The 20,822-nt window shown below is 40.4% G+C and overlaps 1 protein-coding gene across 2 annotated transcripts; it reads left to right on the top strand.

Annotated features, from left to right (window-relative positions):
• Nucleotides 1–3,646: 3,646 nt before the first annotated feature.
• Nucleotides 3,647–16,815, top strand: Tmem254 (transmembrane protein 254). Of its 2 annotated transcripts, none has more exons than XM_020184719.2 (4): nucleotides 3,647–3,993; nucleotides 5,910–6,013; nucleotides 6,164–6,223; nucleotides 13,381–16,815. In XM_020184719.2, exons 1-4 carry the CDS (start codon nucleotides 3,736–3,738, stop codon nucleotides 13,499–13,501), a joined length of 543 nt encoding a protein of 180 aa, XP_020040308.2. In that variant the 5' UTR covers nucleotides 3,647–3,735; the 3' UTR covers nucleotides 13,502–16,815. The 2 variants fall into 2 exon arrangements, with proteins under 2 accessions (XP_020040308.2, XP_020040309.1); XM_020184720.2 differs by lacking the exon at nucleotides 3,647–3,993 and adding an exon at nucleotides 4,081–4,341.
• Nucleotides 16,816–20,822: the final 4,007 nt, after the last annotated feature.

The following is a 20,822-nucleotide window of genomic DNA, read 5'->3' as shown; positions in this document are numbered from 1 at the left end:
GTGCACCCTTGTAATCCTCACACTCTGGAGGCTGAGGCAGATGGATAATGAGTTTAAAGACCACCTGGTGCAGAGATGCTCTCTGGCCTGCATATCTTTTTCAGGTGCCACACAGAAGGGTTCCGGGTGACTTTGGAGATAAATACTTTAACCAAAACCAAGCATGGCAATTTGATTAAAAAGAAAATGGTACCAATTGCGGAGGCTAAGTGTAAGGTTTTGGCACTCCTTGAGTTTTTTCTCTAAGTTTTGTTTCCTCAGAATTTTGGGACAGTTTCTCTACTTTCTGGATCATTTCCCCCATAGTTTTGTGATGTTAAAAGTCTGTTTAGCTTAAATATTCAATAAAAAAAAAAAAAGCTTAGTCCTTGGCTTGCCTACTTCAAAAATGTAGCATTTTCCTTCTCCATGACCCAAAGTAAACATGTTCAATAAAGTCATTGAACATTCTATTGAAGTATCAAAGCCATAAATTTGGTGGATTTGGCAAAGTGGTGATTCAGCAAAATGGCTTTTAGTACATTTTTGTTAAGATTATTTTATGTCAATTACCCATTCATTGGCTTCATATTTCCCCCAAATAAGCTTTAGCTGCTGCTTGCCTTTTTCTCCCACATCACAGAATTTCATTCAATCACCTGTAACAATAGGAAGACCATAGCCACATTTATTGAATTTTTACTTTGTGCCACCTCTAACCACTTTTCAAGCAGATATAAAACCCAGAGACCTCTAGGTTAAAATCCTGCACAAAACTGAATTATTGTGGTCAGTGATCATTGTCATTTGAATTTGAAGTTTTTGAGACTGGACATACATAATCTATCTCCCTACCCCCACCCCCCAGAGTCTCCACACCCTACGGATTTTCTCTGCCTCTCTCCTTAATTCAGTGCCCTGAGGACATTTCTTTTGGTAATCCCTGAGTTCAGAATCTCACATTATAAATGCAAAATAGGACCTACTAAAGTATCTCAAGTGGTAGAGCTCCTAACTAGCAAGTACCAGGCCCTGAGTTCAACCTTCCAGTGCCACCACTAATAATAATAGTAATTAATAATAACAACAACAATCTTATAATCCTAGCTACTTGGGAGGCTGAGATCAGGAGGATCCCAGTTTCAAACCAGCCTAGGCAAAAAAGTTAAGAGACCCCATCTCAATGGAAACAAGAGGATCGTGGTCCAGGCCCACTCTGGAAAAAGGTGAGACCCTGTTTCCAAAATAATCAGAGCAAAAAGGGCTGTAGGTGTGGCTCAAGTGGTAGAACGCCTGCCTAGCAAAGGTGAAGCCTTGAGTTCAAACCCCAATATCCCCCTACTCCCCTCCAAAAAAAAAAAAAGCAAAATATGCATTTGTATTAGGACCTTGTCAGGCTGTCTCAAATCAGAACTCCTCAGTGTAATACCGACACCATTTATGATCAGGACCCTTCCTGCCTTTCCAGTCTCATTTTCCCTCACTCAATTTCACATTAGCTTATTTTCTTCTAGACACACACAGAGAAACAACAAAAGAAAAACTTGCCCCCGATTCTCTGGACACACAATGCCCTGTTCATATTTTTTAAAGTTTGTTTAGATTGCCCCTTCTTATCCCCCCTTCCTGTGATCCTGGAAAAGTCTGGGGCAGAGGGTTGCTTTATCTCAGCATACCACCTCTTGATGGGAATCAAGTCAAGAATAGCAAGAATATTTGTCACATGGGGCAAAGTTTCTTTGCAGCAAATAAGGAAACCATAGGGAATCACTACCAAAGTATGACTTCCCAATACTAGGACAAACTGCAGTTTATTTGCACAGGGAATGCACACTCAGGAGGAGAAGGCATCATTATATCCATGATGAGGATGATATGGTGCAGATGGCCTGACAACAGGCTTCCACTGGGTGGAGGTTTTGGTATTATAATGAAGTAAAGGTCAGCCTTTGGGCACTGGCACTTGTTCTTTAGGGTAACTTTTGGAATTTCATTGCTGAAAAACCTTAGGGTAGCTTTTGGAATATCACTTCTGATTTATTAGAAAACCAACCTTATTTGGAAGTTCAGGGTACTGAATGGGAGAGAGTCTGTATCTTTCTGCTGGAGAAAAGCCTGCATCCTGCTTTCTTGGGCTGCTTAATGGGAGAGACATGGGCATCCTGACTTTTCCCCTGTCCTTCTACTAATATGTCAATTCTACTTTCTCATGATGCATCATATATCCCTGTCTCTGTGCAAGATCCCATTCCATGAGGTGAGGCTGATGTGCAGGGTGTGAAAGATTTCACAGAAAAACAATTATTGAAGTAGAAGCAAAGTTTTATTCACTTTTCAAGACTTCCAAGACAGGAAAGAGGTATTAGCCCATAATGAGGTTAGGGCTGGTGTTTATAAGCATTTCACATGTAGAAATATACTGTTGACATCTTCCTGTTGTTGTTTTAAAATTCAGCTAGCTGTTCCAGAAATAAGCTAGGGTGATTAGTTTCTTAATGTTTTGCTAAGGTGGTTGTTTGTTAGCTTGTGCAATATTTTCTGTGAAACCATGAGGTCAAAATGATGCAAATGGGGTTCTGCTTGAATTCAGAAAATGTTTCTGTAAAATAGCCCCAGACAAGCTGGAGTCCTTTACCAAATGGAGTAGGTTAGGCTAATTTGAGTTGGCCCCTACACTCTGGAGTATTATTTCCATTGAGCTATTTGTTGATTTTTTTTTTTTTGCATATCAAATGCCACAGGTTTTTAATCATAATTTCTTAAAGTGTGTCACCTGATAAGCCAATGATATGGGGGGAAAAACTCGTACCTTATTTTACTATATTTTGCATATATCAAATAGCCATTAAAATTGAAATTTAGTATGGGCTCAACGCTATCGAGAGTGGTTTTTGTTTTGTTTTGTTTTTTTCTCGGTACTGAGGTTTGCACTAAAGGCCTACACCTGTGTCACTATACCAGCCCCTTTTTGTGAAGCGTTTTTTGTAGATAGGTTCTGGGGAAGTATTTCTCCGGGCTGGCTTCAAACCGCCATCCTCCTGAACTCTGTGTCCTGAGTAGCTAGGACATCCTGAGCCAGGAGCTGTGGCTGAAAGTGTTTTCTTTACAGATTAACTCACTTAATTCAGCCCAAAAGCCCTGAGGCACGAATTAACACATCCCTCCCCTTTTTACAGATAGGGAACCTCTCTTACAGAAAAAAACAAAAATAGAGCCAACTTACACCCAGACAGTCTGTTCGCCAGATCCTGCTGGGCTAAGTTTCTGTCCACCTTAACTAAAGAAGAGGAAGAGCGTTATTTTCACAGTGCATAGCCCAGTGAATCGCAAAAATTAGACTAGAGAGTATCAGGGTAGCAGGGAGAACCAGAAGAGAAACAGACAGTGTTCTGATAATGAGGCAGGGGGAAGGGATGGCAAAACAGAGAGAGAAAACTTAAAGAACTGAAACATGAAGAAAGTCACATAGCACTGGGGAAATGAAATAGCCAATAAAGTCACATGCAGCCACAAGTGGACTGAGCTTTGCTTTTTGCTTCTGTAATCTTGCAAGGGTATATGAGGTGAGACCTCTTTGTTCTTGGGGTTCAACCTTTGGACAGGAGTGGGCTGAGTCTGTGTCCACACAATAAAACGTTGCTTCCTGCTAAACTGCCTCAGTGTCCCTATCTCAGCTTGAGATTCCAGCAACATCAGTACTCCATCTTTAGCTGAAACTCAGGAAAGTGACACTCAGAGAAGGGTGTCCACTGCAAGATGACGACCAGTCCAGCAGAGACCGGGTGTCAGGATCGCAAAGCCAGGCCAGGAGGGCAGACAGAACTGACAGAATCCCTACGTCCCGGAGTGGGCGGGAGAAACGCTGGCTCCGCCCCCGCCCCGACCTGGTGGTGTCCAGCCGCACTGCTGGGAGAAGCTGCAGCGATGGCGCCGGTTGCAGGCGACGCAGCCTATTTCAAAAGGGGCAGTCTGTTCTGGTTCGCAGTCATCACCGTGTCCTTTGGCTATTACACGGTAAGGACAGTGGCCCAGACACGCAAGGGACCGAGCGTCCACCCACGTCCAAGCCCGCGCCCCAGGCAGCAGCGGCCGCGCAGGCGCAGTCCCGGCTCCGGGCAGGCGGGGACCGCGTGGAAAGAAAGCGCAGGCACGTTCGTGGGCCGGGCCCGTGGGACCGTGGTCCCGGCCCTGAGAAACCAGCTCGGCAGGTCTTCCCACGGCTCTCCATCCGACAGCTCTGGGTCTAGGACTTTCAAGATGGTAGTGGCCAAGTCGGAGGTCGGCAGGGACGCCGCCGTCTACTTCCGCACGGCCAGACCCTTGCCCTCGCTGGTCACAGTCTTGGCACTGGGATACGTCGCGGTGAGGCGTGCGGGGGGAGGCGCATCGCCCGGCCCGGGATGCAGTGGGAAAGGGCTTTCTGTGCGCACGCGCCGGGCGGTTGCCTAGGTTACGGGTGTAAGCGGAAGTTTGGTGGGCTCCTAGGAGACCTCTGCTGCAAAGTGCTCCTGCCCTGCCGTCCTTCTCCCTCCGACGTTTCTGAGGGGAAGGCAGCTGATAGACCGCCATAGGCATGTCAGCTCAGGGTGAGGCGTCCGAGCACAATGTCTGAAGCAGTTGGAATTGCCCAGAAGAGAGCTTTACAGAGAACGAGCGGCTTTTGTCTAGCTGACAGTTTGTTTGAATAATAATTTGGAAAGTAGATTGGGGGCTAGGTTGGTATGATTACGAAGGAAGGCAGAGCTATTTGGATATTTCCCAGGAGCGCTTAGAGATTTGGTATTCGTCCGACCTACAGTGTTGGTGAATATGTGTAAAGTGTGATCACCTCTGTCCTGGTTTTCCCATACTGTAAAATGGAGGCGTTCAAACTGAAAATTTTCTGAGGTGTATTTCTTTCTGTTCTTTGGGTCTGCGTTTCTGGTTATTTAGAAGACAGAAGGAGGAAAGCTTTGGGCACTTCAAATCGGAATATTGTAGAGCTGGCAAAAACTGCCTTTTCTGTTCCATTGGCTTTGGAGGGCACAGTGGTAATTTAGGCTTTATTTTAATTTCATATGTGAAACAACATAATGAGAGAAGTAGTATTGCTTTTGACAGACCCAAGTAAGACAATAAAACCTGGAGCTGTCAGCACTTGTCCTCAGAAAAACCTAAACTAGCAGAGTTTATAAGACAGAGACAGATGTTGATAATTTTAGAACAGAAACCTTGCATGATTAAGTGGTTGCTACTGAAACTTCACAAACCCCATCTCATTCCCAGTTTTAGAGGAATGAAACATAAAAGAAGAAAAAGGAGTTCTAAATTAAATGGGGAGTTTGGCTCAAGCCATAGTTTCTGCAGTAAGAAGCTAGCCAAGCACATAAATGCTTAAATGACTGTTAATGACTGCTGTAAAATAGTATTTCTGCTGACACTTGGTAAGAAAAAGTCAGCCAACCTGGGCGCTGAGTCTGATAACCACAGTTTCCTCCATATAAATCTCCCAGTTAAGTTTCTTTCTTTCTTTTTTTCACAAAGAATCTTTATTCGGCTCACAGTTCTGAAAGCTGGAAGTTCAAGATCGGCAAGTGTTTCTGATGAGGCTGGTGTGGGAATTCTCTGCAGGACATAAACAGCGAGGCAGACGCCTCCTCTTAACAAACCGATGGTCTCACATAATTATATGTTATATGAGTAGATTACATATATGCAAAACCATTTAATTTTAGTCCTCCCCATTCTGGCCCCATTTAATCTTTTTTTTTTATTCATATGTGCTCCCAGTTAAATTTCTTTTGGGAAACAAAAGTCAAGAATGGAGGACCAGATGCTTTTATAGAGAGTTTCTTTGATTTAAACTATAGAATTAGTATTATTTCATAGTTGGTCTCAAAACTATGTTACCTGAACTTTTAAGTTATTCTTTGTCTCTGATTCTCTTTCAGTGGGTTGTCCTGTGGCCTGAGAGCATTCCTTTTAAGAGCCTTGGGCCCCTGGGCTCCTTCACACAGTACTTGTTGAATCACCATCACACCCTCCTCCACAATGGGTAAGGGGAGCTACAGAAACTCTGGAGGCCTCTAACAGTGATACTAGTTCACATCAAGAAACCTTTCTTTTTAAGGTTTCTGTGTTAGATTTCACCAGCAGACCACTATCGCTTTAAACTAGGCTGATCTTTTTTTTCCTTTGGTTTCAGGTTTTGGCTTGCCTGGATGGTTCATGTGGGAGAGTCCTTATACGCCATGGTATTGTGCAAGTAAGTCTTCATAATAGGTTGTGTCTCCTTTTTCTTGGTATCTAATACAAGTCACGAGTAGCCACATTTACATCATTCATACAGTTTTTGCCTGAAAGCCCTCTCAGGGAGGGCCTGAATCCATATACCAAATACTGAACCTGGCCCAGAGGAAGCGCTCTGTAAATGTTTGATGAATTAATACAATTTGCTTGTGTTCGTAAATCAATTATTCACTTACTCATTCGAGATGACTTTTGTTATATTTTGAAAAAACTGTCTAGCCTCAACTGGAACAAAAGGTTTGGAGTCTGTTTTCTTTTTACTTTTTGGGGGGAAGGGAGTGATTGTGGAGTTTGAACTCAGGGCCTCTCACTTGCTAGGCAGGTACTTTACACTTGAGCCACACCCCCAGCACTGGAGTCTATCTCCTTGTTTACAGAAGAGCAGTTTTTGAACTATGCTGATGATGCTCAGTCCTGGTTTCACAACTACAATCACCTCAGGAACTTTTTCATAATACTTGTGTCTGGTTTCCAACCCAGAGATTCTGATCTGGCAGGTCTTCCTTCAGACATGGACTGCATGAATAATTCTGAGGTACAATGTTAAAAGCTCCCAGACCAGACTCCATACTCAGGAGATGCCAGTGTTGGTTAGGACTGTGTGAGAGTGCTAAAAAAAATTCTCTTCACATTTGTACTTTATGTGCGTAGAAAAGAAATCATGGTACAATGCAAAAGACTGTTATAGTAATGTGAAGTGGCTTTGCAATTAATATTTCTGTCTGGTCAGGATTAACTACTGCTTCCATTGTTGTTACTTCTGAAAGTGGACAATATAGCTAATGTTTCAATAATAAAAAGAATATTGATGGGGTGCACAGTATGCCAGACACGGCAAAGTGCATTCCATAGATTGTTCCTCTGTCTTCTTATTTAGTAAGTAAACTGGACTTTGTATGAGCAAAGCAGAAATAAACCTTATTTTTTCTCACCTCTCTTCAAGTAAATTCACTATGTGGATTGTCTCCACCCTAGCTCTGGATAAAACTTAAAGCAGATCCATAGTTTTTCTGGTTGCTACCTAATATTGCCCAGTCTTATCCAGTCTGTTTGTTAACGCTGTAAACTATCTTCTAATTCAGACTGTATACTGTCATTCAGCTGGGACTCAGGAGCCTGTGGTAGGAGAGAGGGTACAGTTGGTGTTCTCTCTCTCATTCCACTTTCCTCCCTTGTTCATGAGCCACAGTGGCTTGTGGCCAGGAATTGTTAGGGGAAACAAGTAACAGTCTTAGGATGAGGCATCTGGGTACTGTGTATGTTGAATACTCAGCCTTGCCCCTTTTTCTCCAGATGGGTTTTGGTGAAGTGGAAGGAACCACCTATCAATATGGATCTCTCTTTTCATTTCCCTTGATGGCTCTGCCAGCACTCCATGTGCACTTTTAACTTTAGGGTCTGTGTTGGGAAGGAATTGCCCTTTTATTGAGATCACATCTACCTTTCAGGTAGGCTTTTCAGACAGGGTTCTTTTTAAACCCACCTATGTCCAGTCTTGTCCCTTGTACAAGATCTATGTGAGTCATGAAAAACACCTTCCCTTTCCTTTAGTGTGATAGTCTGCAAGTATGTGATTTCCAGTGCTGTCAGGTTTCTTTGCTTTCACCAAGCAGGATAAACCAGTCTTTGTATTTTAGAATCAGATACTAATCCTTTTGCCAAATCCCAGAGGACCCATGTCAGTCTCTCCAAGTAGTTCTGTTGAAGCTGTTTCCAAGCTTGACCTGTATGACATGCTGAAGCACCCTGGGATTGCATTCTGATTTCTGATGGCCTTTTCAGCTTCTCTCTCTCTCCCTCTATCTCTTTCTCTTTTTTTTTTTTTTTTTTTTTTTTTTTTGCAGTACTGGGGCTTGAACTCAGGGCCTTCACCTTGAGCCATTACACCAGTCCTTTTTTTTTTCTTTCTTTTGATGGGTTTTTTCGAGATAGGGTCTCTTAAACTATTTGCCCAGGCTGGCTTTGAACCACTGGATCCTCCTAATCTCTGCCTCCTGAGTAGCTAGGATTATCGGAGTGAGCCACAGTGCCCGGCTCAGCCTCACATTAACATCTTACCTTGCAGGTGTTTGGTACAACCCTTCAACTTAGAATGCAGGAGGACCTGACTCCTATTTTGTTATTGGTATTTGGACCCTCTAATGAAAACCCAAAGACTCAATTTAAGATTCTGTTTTGTGGTCCTTTGAAGAGCAGAAAGAGAATGGGCGTAGAGAGGTTGGGTCAGTCTTACACTCTTCAAAATCATTTTTTTATGCTTTACCCTGTTGAAATGTATCATGAAGGAATGCCTGGGCCAGCCTCAGACCAAGATCCTTCTACCTGTGTGTCCACATATCTGGGATTACAGGTGTACACCATCATGCCTGGCCCTCTTTTTTTAATGTGTGTTGATTTTTTAATTCAATAAGCAACATGTACAAAACAATATCCTGGGCTTTAGATAAATACAGAAATTATCTTGGAGGAAATAAGCAGATTGCAGGAAATTAACAATTACTTAAACACCTTCTATGTGTCACTTTAAAAAGGAACATGAATATTTAAGATGCTATTAATTCCAAGTCTCCTAAATTCCATGCTTAAAAATACTTTTTTTTGGTGACTTCCTCTTAACCAGAGTTAAGATTGAACAATATTTTTGACAGTGTAGCAATCACATATCATAATATTAAGCATTTTGTCATTTTTTTTAAATTTCTTGGTAAATAATTTAAAAATTTGCCTACTATTCCTGTTAATTTTATATTTCATAATTTAAGTAAACTTCCTATAAGGAATACTGAATTTTAAGCTATTTCTTCATCATTATTAAGCAATACTATAATGAATTTCTTTTTTCTATAAAATTTTTGTGTTATTTTTCGTTTTCTTCCTTATGCTAAATTCCTAGGTAAGGAATGGCTTGAGTGAAAGATCAGAACGGCGCCAGGCTGGTGCACCTGGCACCTGGGACACAGGGCAAGAGGATCAGGAGCTTGGGGCCTGCCTTGGCTACTAGTAAGACCCTGCCTCAAAAAAACAACAAACAAGAAAAAGAACAGTTTTATAGCTCTTGATACTTACTACAAATTCACTTTTCAGTGGGATTTTACCATTTTTGCTGGCATTTTATGAGAGTGCCACTTTGTTATGGTTTTTGTTTGAAATGGGGTCTTGCTAGGTTTCCCCAGGCGGGCTTTTAACTGGTCATCATCCTGCCTCAGCCCTCTGAGTACTGGGATTGCAGGCAGGCACCACCATGCCAAGCAAAGCCATTTGGAAGAGAAGTGCCTTGCAATTTTGATATATTTTAAAGGGAATCTAGCCATTTTAACTGCATTTATTTCATAACAAAAAGGACAGGACTCTTCCTTGAAAGATCTCTAGCAGTATGGTTTTTGTTACATAATATTTTTTTAACTTTAGGGGGTTTATTTTTTCCTTTGTTCTTTGTTTTTTGTTTTGTTTGCTTGTTTACATGATATTTTAACCAAATAGTTAGAAAGGATTTTTCTTTTTTCTTTTCTTTTTGAGGGGGGGGCAGTACTGGGATTTGAACTCAGAGCTTTGTCCTAGCCAGGCAGACTCTGTACAGCGTGAACCTAGAAAGGTTTTTCTTTATAGACAAATCTGATCTTAGCTCTTGAGGCCAACATTGATGTTTATTATTACCTTTTTACACTCTGGAGTTTTCTATTGAAAATACGACTTGTTCCCTGAGTTCAGAGTAAGGTCCTCACTGCTGTGTCCCATTTGTTGCACAATTCTCAAAAAGGCTTTTCAGGTCCTGCAAACATTGGTTTTGTAGAGTGGATTTGATTAGAAAACAGAAACAGGAGAGAGTTCTTGGCAAGTGGAAGCAGTCTGTGGCATGGCAGCCCTGGGTAACTAGAACCAGTGAGTCATGCAATTTTCCAGTATCAAAAATGACATTTTTTTCTAGGGCCAGGTAAAAAGATCTTCACAGGCAGATACTCTTACTGTAGCTGGGTCTTGGTGGAATGGTTTGGGGAGATGCTAATTGAATTAAGAAAGCCTTCTCAAATGACTTTTGTCTTTATAACACAAAATGTGGCTGGCCAAGTGGCTCAAGTATTAGAGCACCTGCCTAGCAAGCAAGCATGAGGCCCTGAGTTCAAACCCCCGTACCACCAAAAGCAGATAGATAGATAGACAGAAAGACAGACAAAATGTAGACAAGAACAAGTCATGATGACCCCAGGAAAATCCTTCCCATGGTAGCCCAGCCACCAACTTTGACCCCTCCAAAGAATGGAGAAAGCAGCACTTTAATGCTTGAGCCTCCAGTTCCCAGGTGGCAACTAATCTTTCCAATGTATCTTACACAATTCTAGGATCACATACACTTATTTTCCAAAATATTTTTGTTTTGCTCATTTCAAAACATGTTTGCTGTTGAAAGTTACACACGTTATACACATCAGAAATATGTCAAATTGAAAGTGAAAGTTTCCCATAATCCCACATAGTCATGATTAAGAGTTCAGTGCATATCATTATAATTTATGCATTTGTAAAGAATTTTTATATACATATATAACCTCTTCTGTAACATTTTCCATTGTCTTATGTGTCTGTCCATGTCTATACATATAAATTTACTCCATCCATTAATATTAGTGCACAGCAATCTATTGTGCAGATGATATGCTTTTATATTTAAGAAATTCTTCCTCCAATTGACTTTTTCTTTTTTTGTTTTTGTTTTTTATTTTTTTTTATGTCCAATCGACTTTCAAGTCTCTATATTTTTTTATTTTTATAAGCAGTACTACAGTGAATGTGAATTTCGTTCATTTGGCCCACTTTGGCATTTATTCCCCTCAGAATAAATTCTTAGATGTAGAATTTAAAGATTAAAGGATACCTATGTTAAGAAGGGGACTATTTGGGAAGGAGAAAGGATCAGTAGAACAGAGAGTTGGGAACAAGAAAAGAGGGGTGGACATGATCAAAGTATTTTATATACACATATAAAAATAAAATAATGGAACCCATTATTTTGTATAATTAATATGTGTTGATAATAAACAACAAAAAAAGAATGACTACCTTTTTTTCTGGTGGTAACTGGGGTTTGAACTTAGGGTCTCACGCTTGCTAGGCAGATACTCTACCACTTGCACCACACCACCAGCCTAGAATGAGTACTTTAAATTTTGTTACATATTACCATGCTCCCTTTAGAACTATGGGAGTAATTACATTTCTAACAAGAGTGTTAGTGTTTACTTTTGATAAGGAAAATTGATTGATGTAGTCCAATTTATTAATTTTTCTTTACAGTAAAGCTATGAAGATACTCTTTTACAGTATCTTCTGTTTTACAATTTTGCCTTTCACACAACTTTATGTACCTAGAACTGATTTTGGTGTGTTTGTTTTCTTGAGAGAGAAATTTCCAACTTCACCCTTCTCCATATGGATGCTCTCTTATCCCAGAGCCACCTGTTAGTACATTCCCTCTCCACCAATGTCCCTGTCTTACAGCATATGAACATAGGCTTATGGCTGTGCTTCTGAATTCTTGGATTTGCTCCATTGGTCTGTTAGTTCTCCAGCCAGCACAACAGTGCCTTAAAAGCAGGAGCTTTATGATCTTTGATAGCTGATAAAGCATGTGTGCCCTCTCATCTTTTTTGTTCCAGAGAGTTGCTTGTGCCTGGTCCTTTGCACATCCTTATACATTGTCATGTGCTATGAAAGCAAAAAGTAAACTGTTGAGATTTTTATCGTCTTGACCACATGAATTAATTTAAAGAGAACTGGCCTATTTTCATTACTGCATCTTCCAAACCATGTAATGATCTGTTTCTGTATATTTAGCTCTCCTGTAATATGTCAATAAAGTTCTATAATTTTAAAAGATCTTACACATTCTTTGTCAGGTTAATGTCTAACTATTTCTACTTTTAGATGCTATTATAAATGACTTTGTCCTCATTTTCTAATTATTTGATAGTAGTATGGATAGATATTGTCACTTTTTATTTATTGACTGATGCCCAACAACCTTGTTAAATGCATTTGTCAATTTTAATAGTGTGTCTCTAGATTCTTTTCAGTTTTCTAAGAATACAATTATGTCTAGAAATAAGACAGTTTTATTTCATCCTTTCAATTCTATGTGCTTTTTATTTATATATCTTCCCATATTGCACTGGCTAGTATCTCCGGTAGGGTTTAAGAGCAGTGGTGGTAGTAGACTTTATGCCTGGTTCCTGATCTCTAAGTAAAGTTTCCTACGTTATCATGTAACATTGTATCATGTTTATCCTAGAGTTCTGTAGTTCTCTATCAAAATTAGGAAGCTCCATTATATTTAGGGTTTTGCTGAGAAGTTTTATTAATAATGGATGTTCAAATTTATCAGATGTTTCTGTATTTATTCAAATGTGTATATGATACTTCTTTTTTAATCTGTTACTATAGAAATTTTATAATTTTAAATATTTGTAAGTGAAAAGCCATCCAAATGAGTCGTTTATATGCAGATGAGACTGTAGCAAGATTCGCTTTAATTGGATCATTTTCTTCTGAGTTTTGTCTTAGGTGGTTTAATTTGAATGACTTTATATGCAATTGCTTATTATTACCATGTGCCAGACTCTTTCTTAAGCACTATTTGTATATTATCTCATAAAGCACATCAAAACTTGGTGACATATATACTACTGTTCCTATCTTCCCAATGAGAAAATTGGTTTTATGAGATACTGAGTGATAAGCTGGTCACAACTGATGGGTAGCCAAACTCGAATTTCCTCTGGGTTGTCTTCAGAATGTTTACTCTGAAGCCATACTAGAACTTTTTACAGCATCCACTAGTCAGAAGTACATGAAAAATGATTTCATAATACTGTACCCCAGACAGCAGCCAGACTGCTTCTCAAAGAATAGTGTACCATCTGAGATGCATTTGTAAGAAAATAAAAAGAGAAAAGATAAAAGTTCCAGAGGAAAAGCAGTAAAATAAACCCATTGGAAGTAGATGGACATTATTTTTAAAAAAGGCAGTTCCCCTCACACATACACTTCATGGTTTCTCATGGAACCATATGGTTCCATTTTTTAAATTCTGGTGTTTAAATTTTTCTCTTTCATTTTCAGGTATAAAGGAATCACAGACAGCCAGGCTCAGCTCCTCTGGTTCCTGCAGACATTCTTCTTTGGAATAGCATCTCTCTCCATCTTGATTGCATACAGACCAAAGCACCAAAAACGCACCTAAAGGAGACAGCAAAAGCAATCTACTTTTCCATTCAATCTGTCCTTTTCTAGGAGGTGCTTCCTATTTTCCAGGCAGTACCTATCCTACAAAGCTGTTGAATTCTTGTGGTTACTCATCTTTCTTTCCTGTGCTCTGGTTAAACTTGAATAGACCAGTTGTTACTGAAGATAGAAATGAGAAAAGATTCTGGCTTTCTGCCTCTGCAGACGCCCCTGTTTGGCAGAAGGCTTTGGGCCACCTTCCTGAAGTCTTGGTTGTGTTGGTATTGGGTGGCCATCTGGCTAAGGCTCATCCTAAATCTGCTTGTTGGTTTGTGTGCTCCTGCCTGATTAACACCTCCCGCTTTCACACCACCTTCTTAATTCTCCTTCCCCAGTTTTTTCCCCACCTTTTGGGACCAAGTTAAAATAACACTTCCACAATACATCAGTTCCACACACATTTATTAGGCAACCTAGAGGCAGGATCTTATCCTCTCAAACTACAGTGAAACATAAGGAAGACAGATAACTAAGAGAAAAACAAGGAAGTCATGCAAGTGTCTGGCCCAGGGCCAGCTGAGTGATCACACAGAGGCCCAAAGGTCCTGCTGAGATCTGGCAGCAAGGGTGGGGATGTCCCCCCAATGATGCCAGCCAGCAGTGAACCCACTTACATGTGGCTCCTGGACACGGTGCTCTGAGCAAGCTGGGGCCTGATGGTCACTGCTGTGTTGCTCCTTCCATCAGGCCACAGCTTCGATCACTTTCCTTTCCCACTGGCCCTGTCCTCGGCTCCTGCTATCAGTGGTGCCCCTCTGTTATTGATCAGAGCAGGGAGCCTGATCTCTTTCACTTTTTCCATGTCATTCCAGTTTTGTCATGAAAGCAGCTGAACCCGGTCAGTGCACACTCATCTCAACAGAAAAGCAATAGATTGCCTCGTCCTGGTATTGCCACTTCTCTGTGGATGCGCTATGAGAAACCTGGACCTTTTCCCCACTGTCTGCTCTCAGTCTCTGTCCATCCAGCTCTGGCTTCCTGAGGCATCCAGCATTGCTATTATGGAGACTCCAGTGCATGGGCTGACCACTAGTCACTTGCCTCATTGCTACCGACTGGTGAGGAGGAGGCCACCCTTCTGCCTGCTAACCATAGCAGAATGATGTCAGCCCTAGGAGTCAGGAGGGAACACCTGCTTGTTCCCTGGAGAAAATTCCTCACTTCCCTTCTGTGATACAGCGGGACCAGTTGTTTGTATTAGCAAGTTTTTATGAGAAACAACTCGCCCCAAGTGAAAGCACTGCCCTGGAAGAGGGTAGGTTTTGAATTGGTTTTAGTGGAGACGAAGTGTGAAATGCATCTCAGTCTTTCCTCTTTCTTTTGTGATTAAAGGGCTGCCTTTTGATAACCAAAAAAGATTTTTGACCATGGAAATTCCAGATTTTTCAAAAAATGGCCCTCTTCAAAGGCAGATTATCAAAAATAGAAATTAACTTTAAAACATTAATAAATAAAAATAAAACATGAAAATGCAGAATATCAATGAAATGAATTAAAATACTGTGAGTTTTCTGTCCAATCAAATGCTTTAGATAGATAGATAGATTTGTCAGTTTTGATATGTTGGCCACATTAGATTCTTTTTCTCAAATAAGCTCTACTATGGGGCTGTTTCTGCAGTTTAAATGTGGGTTTATATTTCACTGATAAAGAAGTGTAGGCGTTGGGTGTATCTCTGTGGTAGAGTACGTGCCTTGCATGTACAAGGCCCTGGGTTCCATCCTCAGCACTGAAAAAACAAAAACTCTTCTCCCTGTGTTTATAGGAACTGCCAGCTCCCATCAGCACCTTTCTTTTCCGTCACTAGGGAACACCAGTGCCTCCTTTCTAGTAGAAGTTCTTTTTTGTTTCTTTTTTGTTTCTGTTTTCACTCAGCATTTGGTAAAGTCTACATAGTAAATGAAGAGTGTTCTGTTATTTTTTAAATATCAAAACTATAAAATACTGTCTCATTTATGGTATTGCAACTTAGCGCCAGGGGATCATTTTTTGTTTTTGTTGAGTTTTTATTTGGGTTTTTTTGGCGGTATGGGATTTGAACTCAGGGCCTAGGTTCTACCTCTTGAGCCATACCACCAGCACAACCAGGGGATCTTAGCCAGCACATACTTCAGGTTATTCAGCCCATGGAACCACAAGCTGCATCCCAGATGGAAAAGTCACCCAGCCTCACCCACAGCCTTCCCCAGAACGCAGGAGCTTAAAAGTAAGTCTGTGAAGCACAAAGTGAACAGAAAAATGGCAATGTCTTAGCTCTGTGTTGTAGTTACAGTGGTGATGTGGAAGAAACAGCTCCGTATTGAGTTGGAGTGAGAAAAACCCAGAGGCATTTTGGTGGGAGAACTATGAAAGACTAAACTTTTCTTACCCACCTGGTGACTTCCAGAGCGTGTATAGTTTGAAGGAACAAAAAAGAAAAGGAAAAAAAAAAATCTAACGAGCTCACAACTTCATAAGAGGCCCAAGAGATAAACTGACGCTATGTCCCGTGTTCACTATGGTTATGAATTGGTGCAATCCAAGTCTGGTATGAGCTGTGGTGCTAACCCAAACCTTGGGTTTAAGAGGTTATTTCCAAATGAGGAAAGAGCGTTTTTAGCAAAGCAATTTACCATCTCAGAAGACCCTGTGAGGGTCTGAAAACAAGAGAAGCCTGAGAACACTAGAACTGCAATCACAATTTTATCTTGGGCCCTTTCTGGAGCTTTTTAAGTTACTGCTTAGTCTGGTGACCTGGTTTATAAATGTCATTTAATCTTCCCTTTCTTGTCAGCACAGAGAGGAAGGAAGGAAGCTGAGTGATATGTTTGTGAGACCATGAAGCCAGCCTCTACAAGGCTCCTTATCCACAACAAATTGTGAATTACATGTCCTGTTTTCATCTAAACAATGATAGTATATAATTTTTATTTCACATTTCTCTTTATGAGGAGGTTTGTGTTCTGATTCTATAGTGGTCATTGAAAATTCTATTCAAAACACTATATCTGCAATTTCTATGAAACATTTTAAGGTGGCCTCTAAGCTTTCTTAAAGGATTGGGTACTCCATGCACCTCATTTCTGTGAGCAGTAGTTGGGTTGGGTTGGGGGAAAGCTTTGGGCATACTACGAATACTGTTCAGGGAAATAGTCATCAACTTTTGCTTACTTTGTCCTGTAGCACATTGCACAGGACAAATTGCCACTAAATCAGATGAAATGTTAATACTGTTAGTATGAGAGGAATAGCATCTATAATACAAAATAAAGTGTTCACAGATTTTGTCATGTCTACACCTGAATGTATTATTTAAAGCAATTCAATTTTTTTTTCTTGGCTGTACTGGGGTTTGAACTCAAGGATTTCATGATTGTGAGGCAGGCACTCTGCCACTTCAGCTACGCCTCCAGTACTTTTGGCTCTGGTTATTTTGGAGCTAGGCTGTCACTTTTTGCCCAGGCCAGCCTGGATCACAATCCTATTTTATGCCTCCCACCATCACTGGGGTGACAGGTGCACATCACTATACTCACTGTCAGTTGAGGTGGGGGTCTCACAAGCTTTTTGTCCAGGCTGTTGTCCAACTGCCATCCTCCTGATCTCAGCCTCCCAAGTAGCTAGGATTAAAGGCATGATCCACAGGTACCTGGCAATTCAATTTCTAAAAATCTTCCTAAACAGAGCTGGGCACTAGTGGCTCATACCTGTGGCACTAGCTACTTGGGAGGCTGAGATCAGAAGGATCACAACTCAAGGATAGCCTGGGCAAATAGTTCATGAGACTACGATCTCCAAAATAACTGAGCAAAATGGACTGGCATTATGGTTCAAGTGGTAGAGTGCCTGCTTTGCAAACACACAGTCCTGAGTTCAAACTCTGGTCCACAGAAAAAACAAAACAAACTTCCTAAACAAGGTTATGAAATCACAGGTTCAATGTGTTATATATATATTTCTCAACTAATATCTCTCCTCTCCCTCTCTTTCTCTCTCTCTCTCTCTCTCTCCACCCACCCCCCACCTGCCTCAGTCTCCCAAGCAGCTGGTAGACCCAGGCACACACCACTGCACCCACAATATGTTTCTGAAATGAAAGCCTAATAACTGAAATCACCATGCATACCAGTAATACATCTGACACATTATCAGTCATCAGAAAGTACTACCCTACTCAGAGACTGAAGCATGGGGCTTAACCTGCTTCTGCCCACAGGATCTTAGGCAAGTTTGTCACCTTTATCAAGCTCAGCTTAGCCATTAAAAGAATGACACTCCACCAAACAACTACTGGAAGAAAATACGGAGATACAGAGGGAAAACTCTATTTCCATGTCTGTTATTCTAGACTGATTTTTTGGATGTAACCCCAAAAGAAAAGGGGACAGCAGAATAAAGAGACAACTTACAGTATGGGAGGAAATATTTGCAAGGCATAAATCTGATAAGGGTTAATATCCAAAATATGTAAGGAACTCAGCTGAATAGCAAGAAAATGAAACAATAAATGGGGAAAGTTCCTGAAAAGACAGTCTCAAAAAAAGAGGACAGGACTGTAAAATAAGTCCTTTGAGGGAGTGTGTACTTGCAGGAGAGGGGAGGGTGAATAGGATCAGTCAATACACTTTATATGCTTACATGAAATAGAACAGTGAAACCTTTTGCAATCATTTTAAGTAGGGGAGTGGGATGAGGGAGATGGTAGAGGTGAAGCTAAGCAATGTACAATATAAGCATATTCAGAAATGTCACAGTGAATCCCCTCTGTATGACTAATAATAAAAATGTTCTGAGAAAAAAAGAATTCTTTTTTCAATCTTAACAGTATGTATTTATCCTTCATTTATATATATACAAAATATTTGTAATAAAATATCTACAAAGTTTGAATATAACAAAAAATTTTGATCATTTGCACCACACAGTGGAATTATTAGATGAGTATCAGTAACTAATGATAGTATGACTAAAATAGAAAATTCTAAACAGAAGAACTGTGCTTTCTTTTTGAACAATGCATGTAAATATTCGCAAATTCTTTTTTTTCATTCTACTGGGGCACATTGTGACATTTACCGAAGTTTTTAAAATATGTCATTGTTGAATTCACCCCCTACATCCATGCAAATGGCCAACAAGTACATGAAAAAGTGCTCAGTATCACTAATCGTCAGGGAAATGCCAACTAAACCACAATGAGACATCACCTCACATCTACTAGAATGGCTGTAATCAAAAAAAATAATAATGGTACCGGGCACCACTTGCTCAGGCCTATAATCCTCAGGAGGCAAAGAGGAGGATGTGAGGGAAATGAGGGAGGAGGTGAGGAAAGGGGCAGGAGGGCAAATACAGTGCAAAAAAAGTGTACACATGTAAGTAAATGCAGAAACAATACCTGTTGAAACTATTCCAGGAATCAGGATGGGGGGGTGGGGGGATAAAGGAGAGCGGTAAAGGGGGTGAATTCAAGTATGATATATTTGATACATTGTAAGAACCTTTGTAAATGTCACAATGTATCCCCACCCAGCACAACTATAAAGGGGAAAAGAGAGGAAATTAAATCAGCATATCAAAAAGATACTGCATATCATGTATGTTCTCAATAGCAAAGATATCAGCCTGTGTCCACCAACAGATCCAAGTGTAAGTCTTTTAAAAAAGGAAATTCTATCAACAACAACCTGGAGGACATCATATTGAGTGAAATAAGCCAGACACAGAAGACAAATGCTACATGATCTCACTTGTGGAATCTAGAAGGTTTAAACTCAGAAGCAGAGGTAGAATGGAGGTTACATTGGAGAATGTTGATCAAAGAATGTAGAATTTTAGGAGGAGTAAATTCAGTAGCTCTATGGTACAATATGATGACTACGGTTAATAACAATGTATTGAGTACTTGAAAATTGCTAAGAGAGCAGATTTTAAGTGTTCTCACCATAAAAAATAAAAGTGTGTGAGAAAAGGCATGTTATTTAGCCTGACATAATCATTCTACAACATATAAGCATTTCAAAACATTATGTTGTATACCATGAGTGCATATAATTTTAATTTACCAATTTAAAAATAAAAAAGAACGAGAGTAATTTCACATTGCTGTTGGAATGAAAGCAGAATGATAAACTTTGTAATCTATAAGACATTCAATAAGAGTATAGTTTTACTTAAAGATCTGTGATTGCCCATGGTGGATCCAGAACTTCCCAAACTTGATCCTACAGGTGGATCACATAGGATCTTGTGAAAGGCAGGTTCTGATTAAGTTAAGTGGGAGGCAGTTACTCAATTGTGCTTGCATTGGGTCTGAGTTATGCCTGATTAAGTTAGGTGTGGAGTGTGTCAGAGATTCTACATATCTAGCAGACTCTCTGGTGACTGCTACTCATTTGAAGATCACTTTGATAGTCAGGAAAAGAGAGTTTATCATTAGAAATCAGATGGTTCAGTCCTGATATCCTGGGGTTCAGGCATATTTCTGTTTGTGGCAACATGTTTTTGTCAATAATAAAAACAGGTCTTGGAGCTTAGCACTCAATGTAAACAGTATTTTTGGTCATGACACAATCCAGGGAAGAGCATTGTATTAGAGATAAAGCATGCTAATTGAATTAGCCAATTGAAATATGTGGATACTTTTTCGTCTTTGAGGATAAAAAGTGGAGATTGAAGCCTAATGAACCCAATACTTTTCAAATATTTATTTTGTTCTAAACACTGGTCTAAAATATCTCATCCAAAATCCCTAACAAGATAGCCTTTATCCCCATCCTACAGTTGAAGACACTAAGGGAATTCCTACCAAGATGGCTGGCTCCTCCATCAAGCCTGAAAAAGAAAAACAGTAGAAGCAAGAGAGGACCACGGATTCCTAAAACTAAGGGGAGGTGGGTAGGTAATTCCTCTCCACCAACCTAGACTAAAGACTACCGGGGGTCCTCACCCCCGGTAATGCCTGTAGACTGGAATCATGGAAAACCAGGTTGAAGAACTTTATACATTCTGTTCTTCTTCCCTCAAGTTGCCTTAAGACAGACAGTTACCAGCGTGACCCTTTCAACACCTGGAAGTGCCATCAATATGAGCAAAATGAACCCCAGTGGAGATGGAAACTAGTTGATAAAAATAGATGCAGACAGATCGCCCTCTGGCATTCATTCCACTGTGCTCCCAACCAGATCCATAGGATTTGGATTATGTTGCTATTTCTTCCTAGATTTAGTCAAAGGAGGGACAAGTGAATTAGCCCTAAATAGGAAGTTATTAAGGATTCTGTGGCCCTCATAGAAGAGGGT

The sequence above is a fragment of the Castor canadensis genome, chromosome 7, assembly GCF_047511655.1.
Source record: "Castor canadensis chromosome 7, mCasCan1.hap1v2, whole genome shotgun sequence".
NCBI classification, from domain to species: Eukaryota; Metazoa; Chordata; class Mammalia; order Rodentia; family Castoridae; genus Castor; species Castor canadensis.
This window is presented reverse-complemented; position numbering and strand designations above follow the sequence as displayed.

Excerpts from the sequence above, each read along its gene's own strand:
- Tmem254 (XM_020184719.2), top strand. The coding sequence starts at position 3,736 with ATGACGACCAGTCCAGCAGAGACCGGGTGTCAGGATCGCAAAGCCAGG. Across the intron at positions 3,994-5,909 it reads TGTCCTTTGGCTATTACACG|TGGGTTGTCCTGTGGCCTGA; the intron begins GTAAGGACAGTG and ends ATTCTCTTTCAG. Across the intron at positions 6,224-13,380 it reads TACGCCATGGTATTGTGCAA|GTATAAAGGAATCACAGACA; the intron begins GTAAGTCTTCAT and ends TTTCATTTTCAG.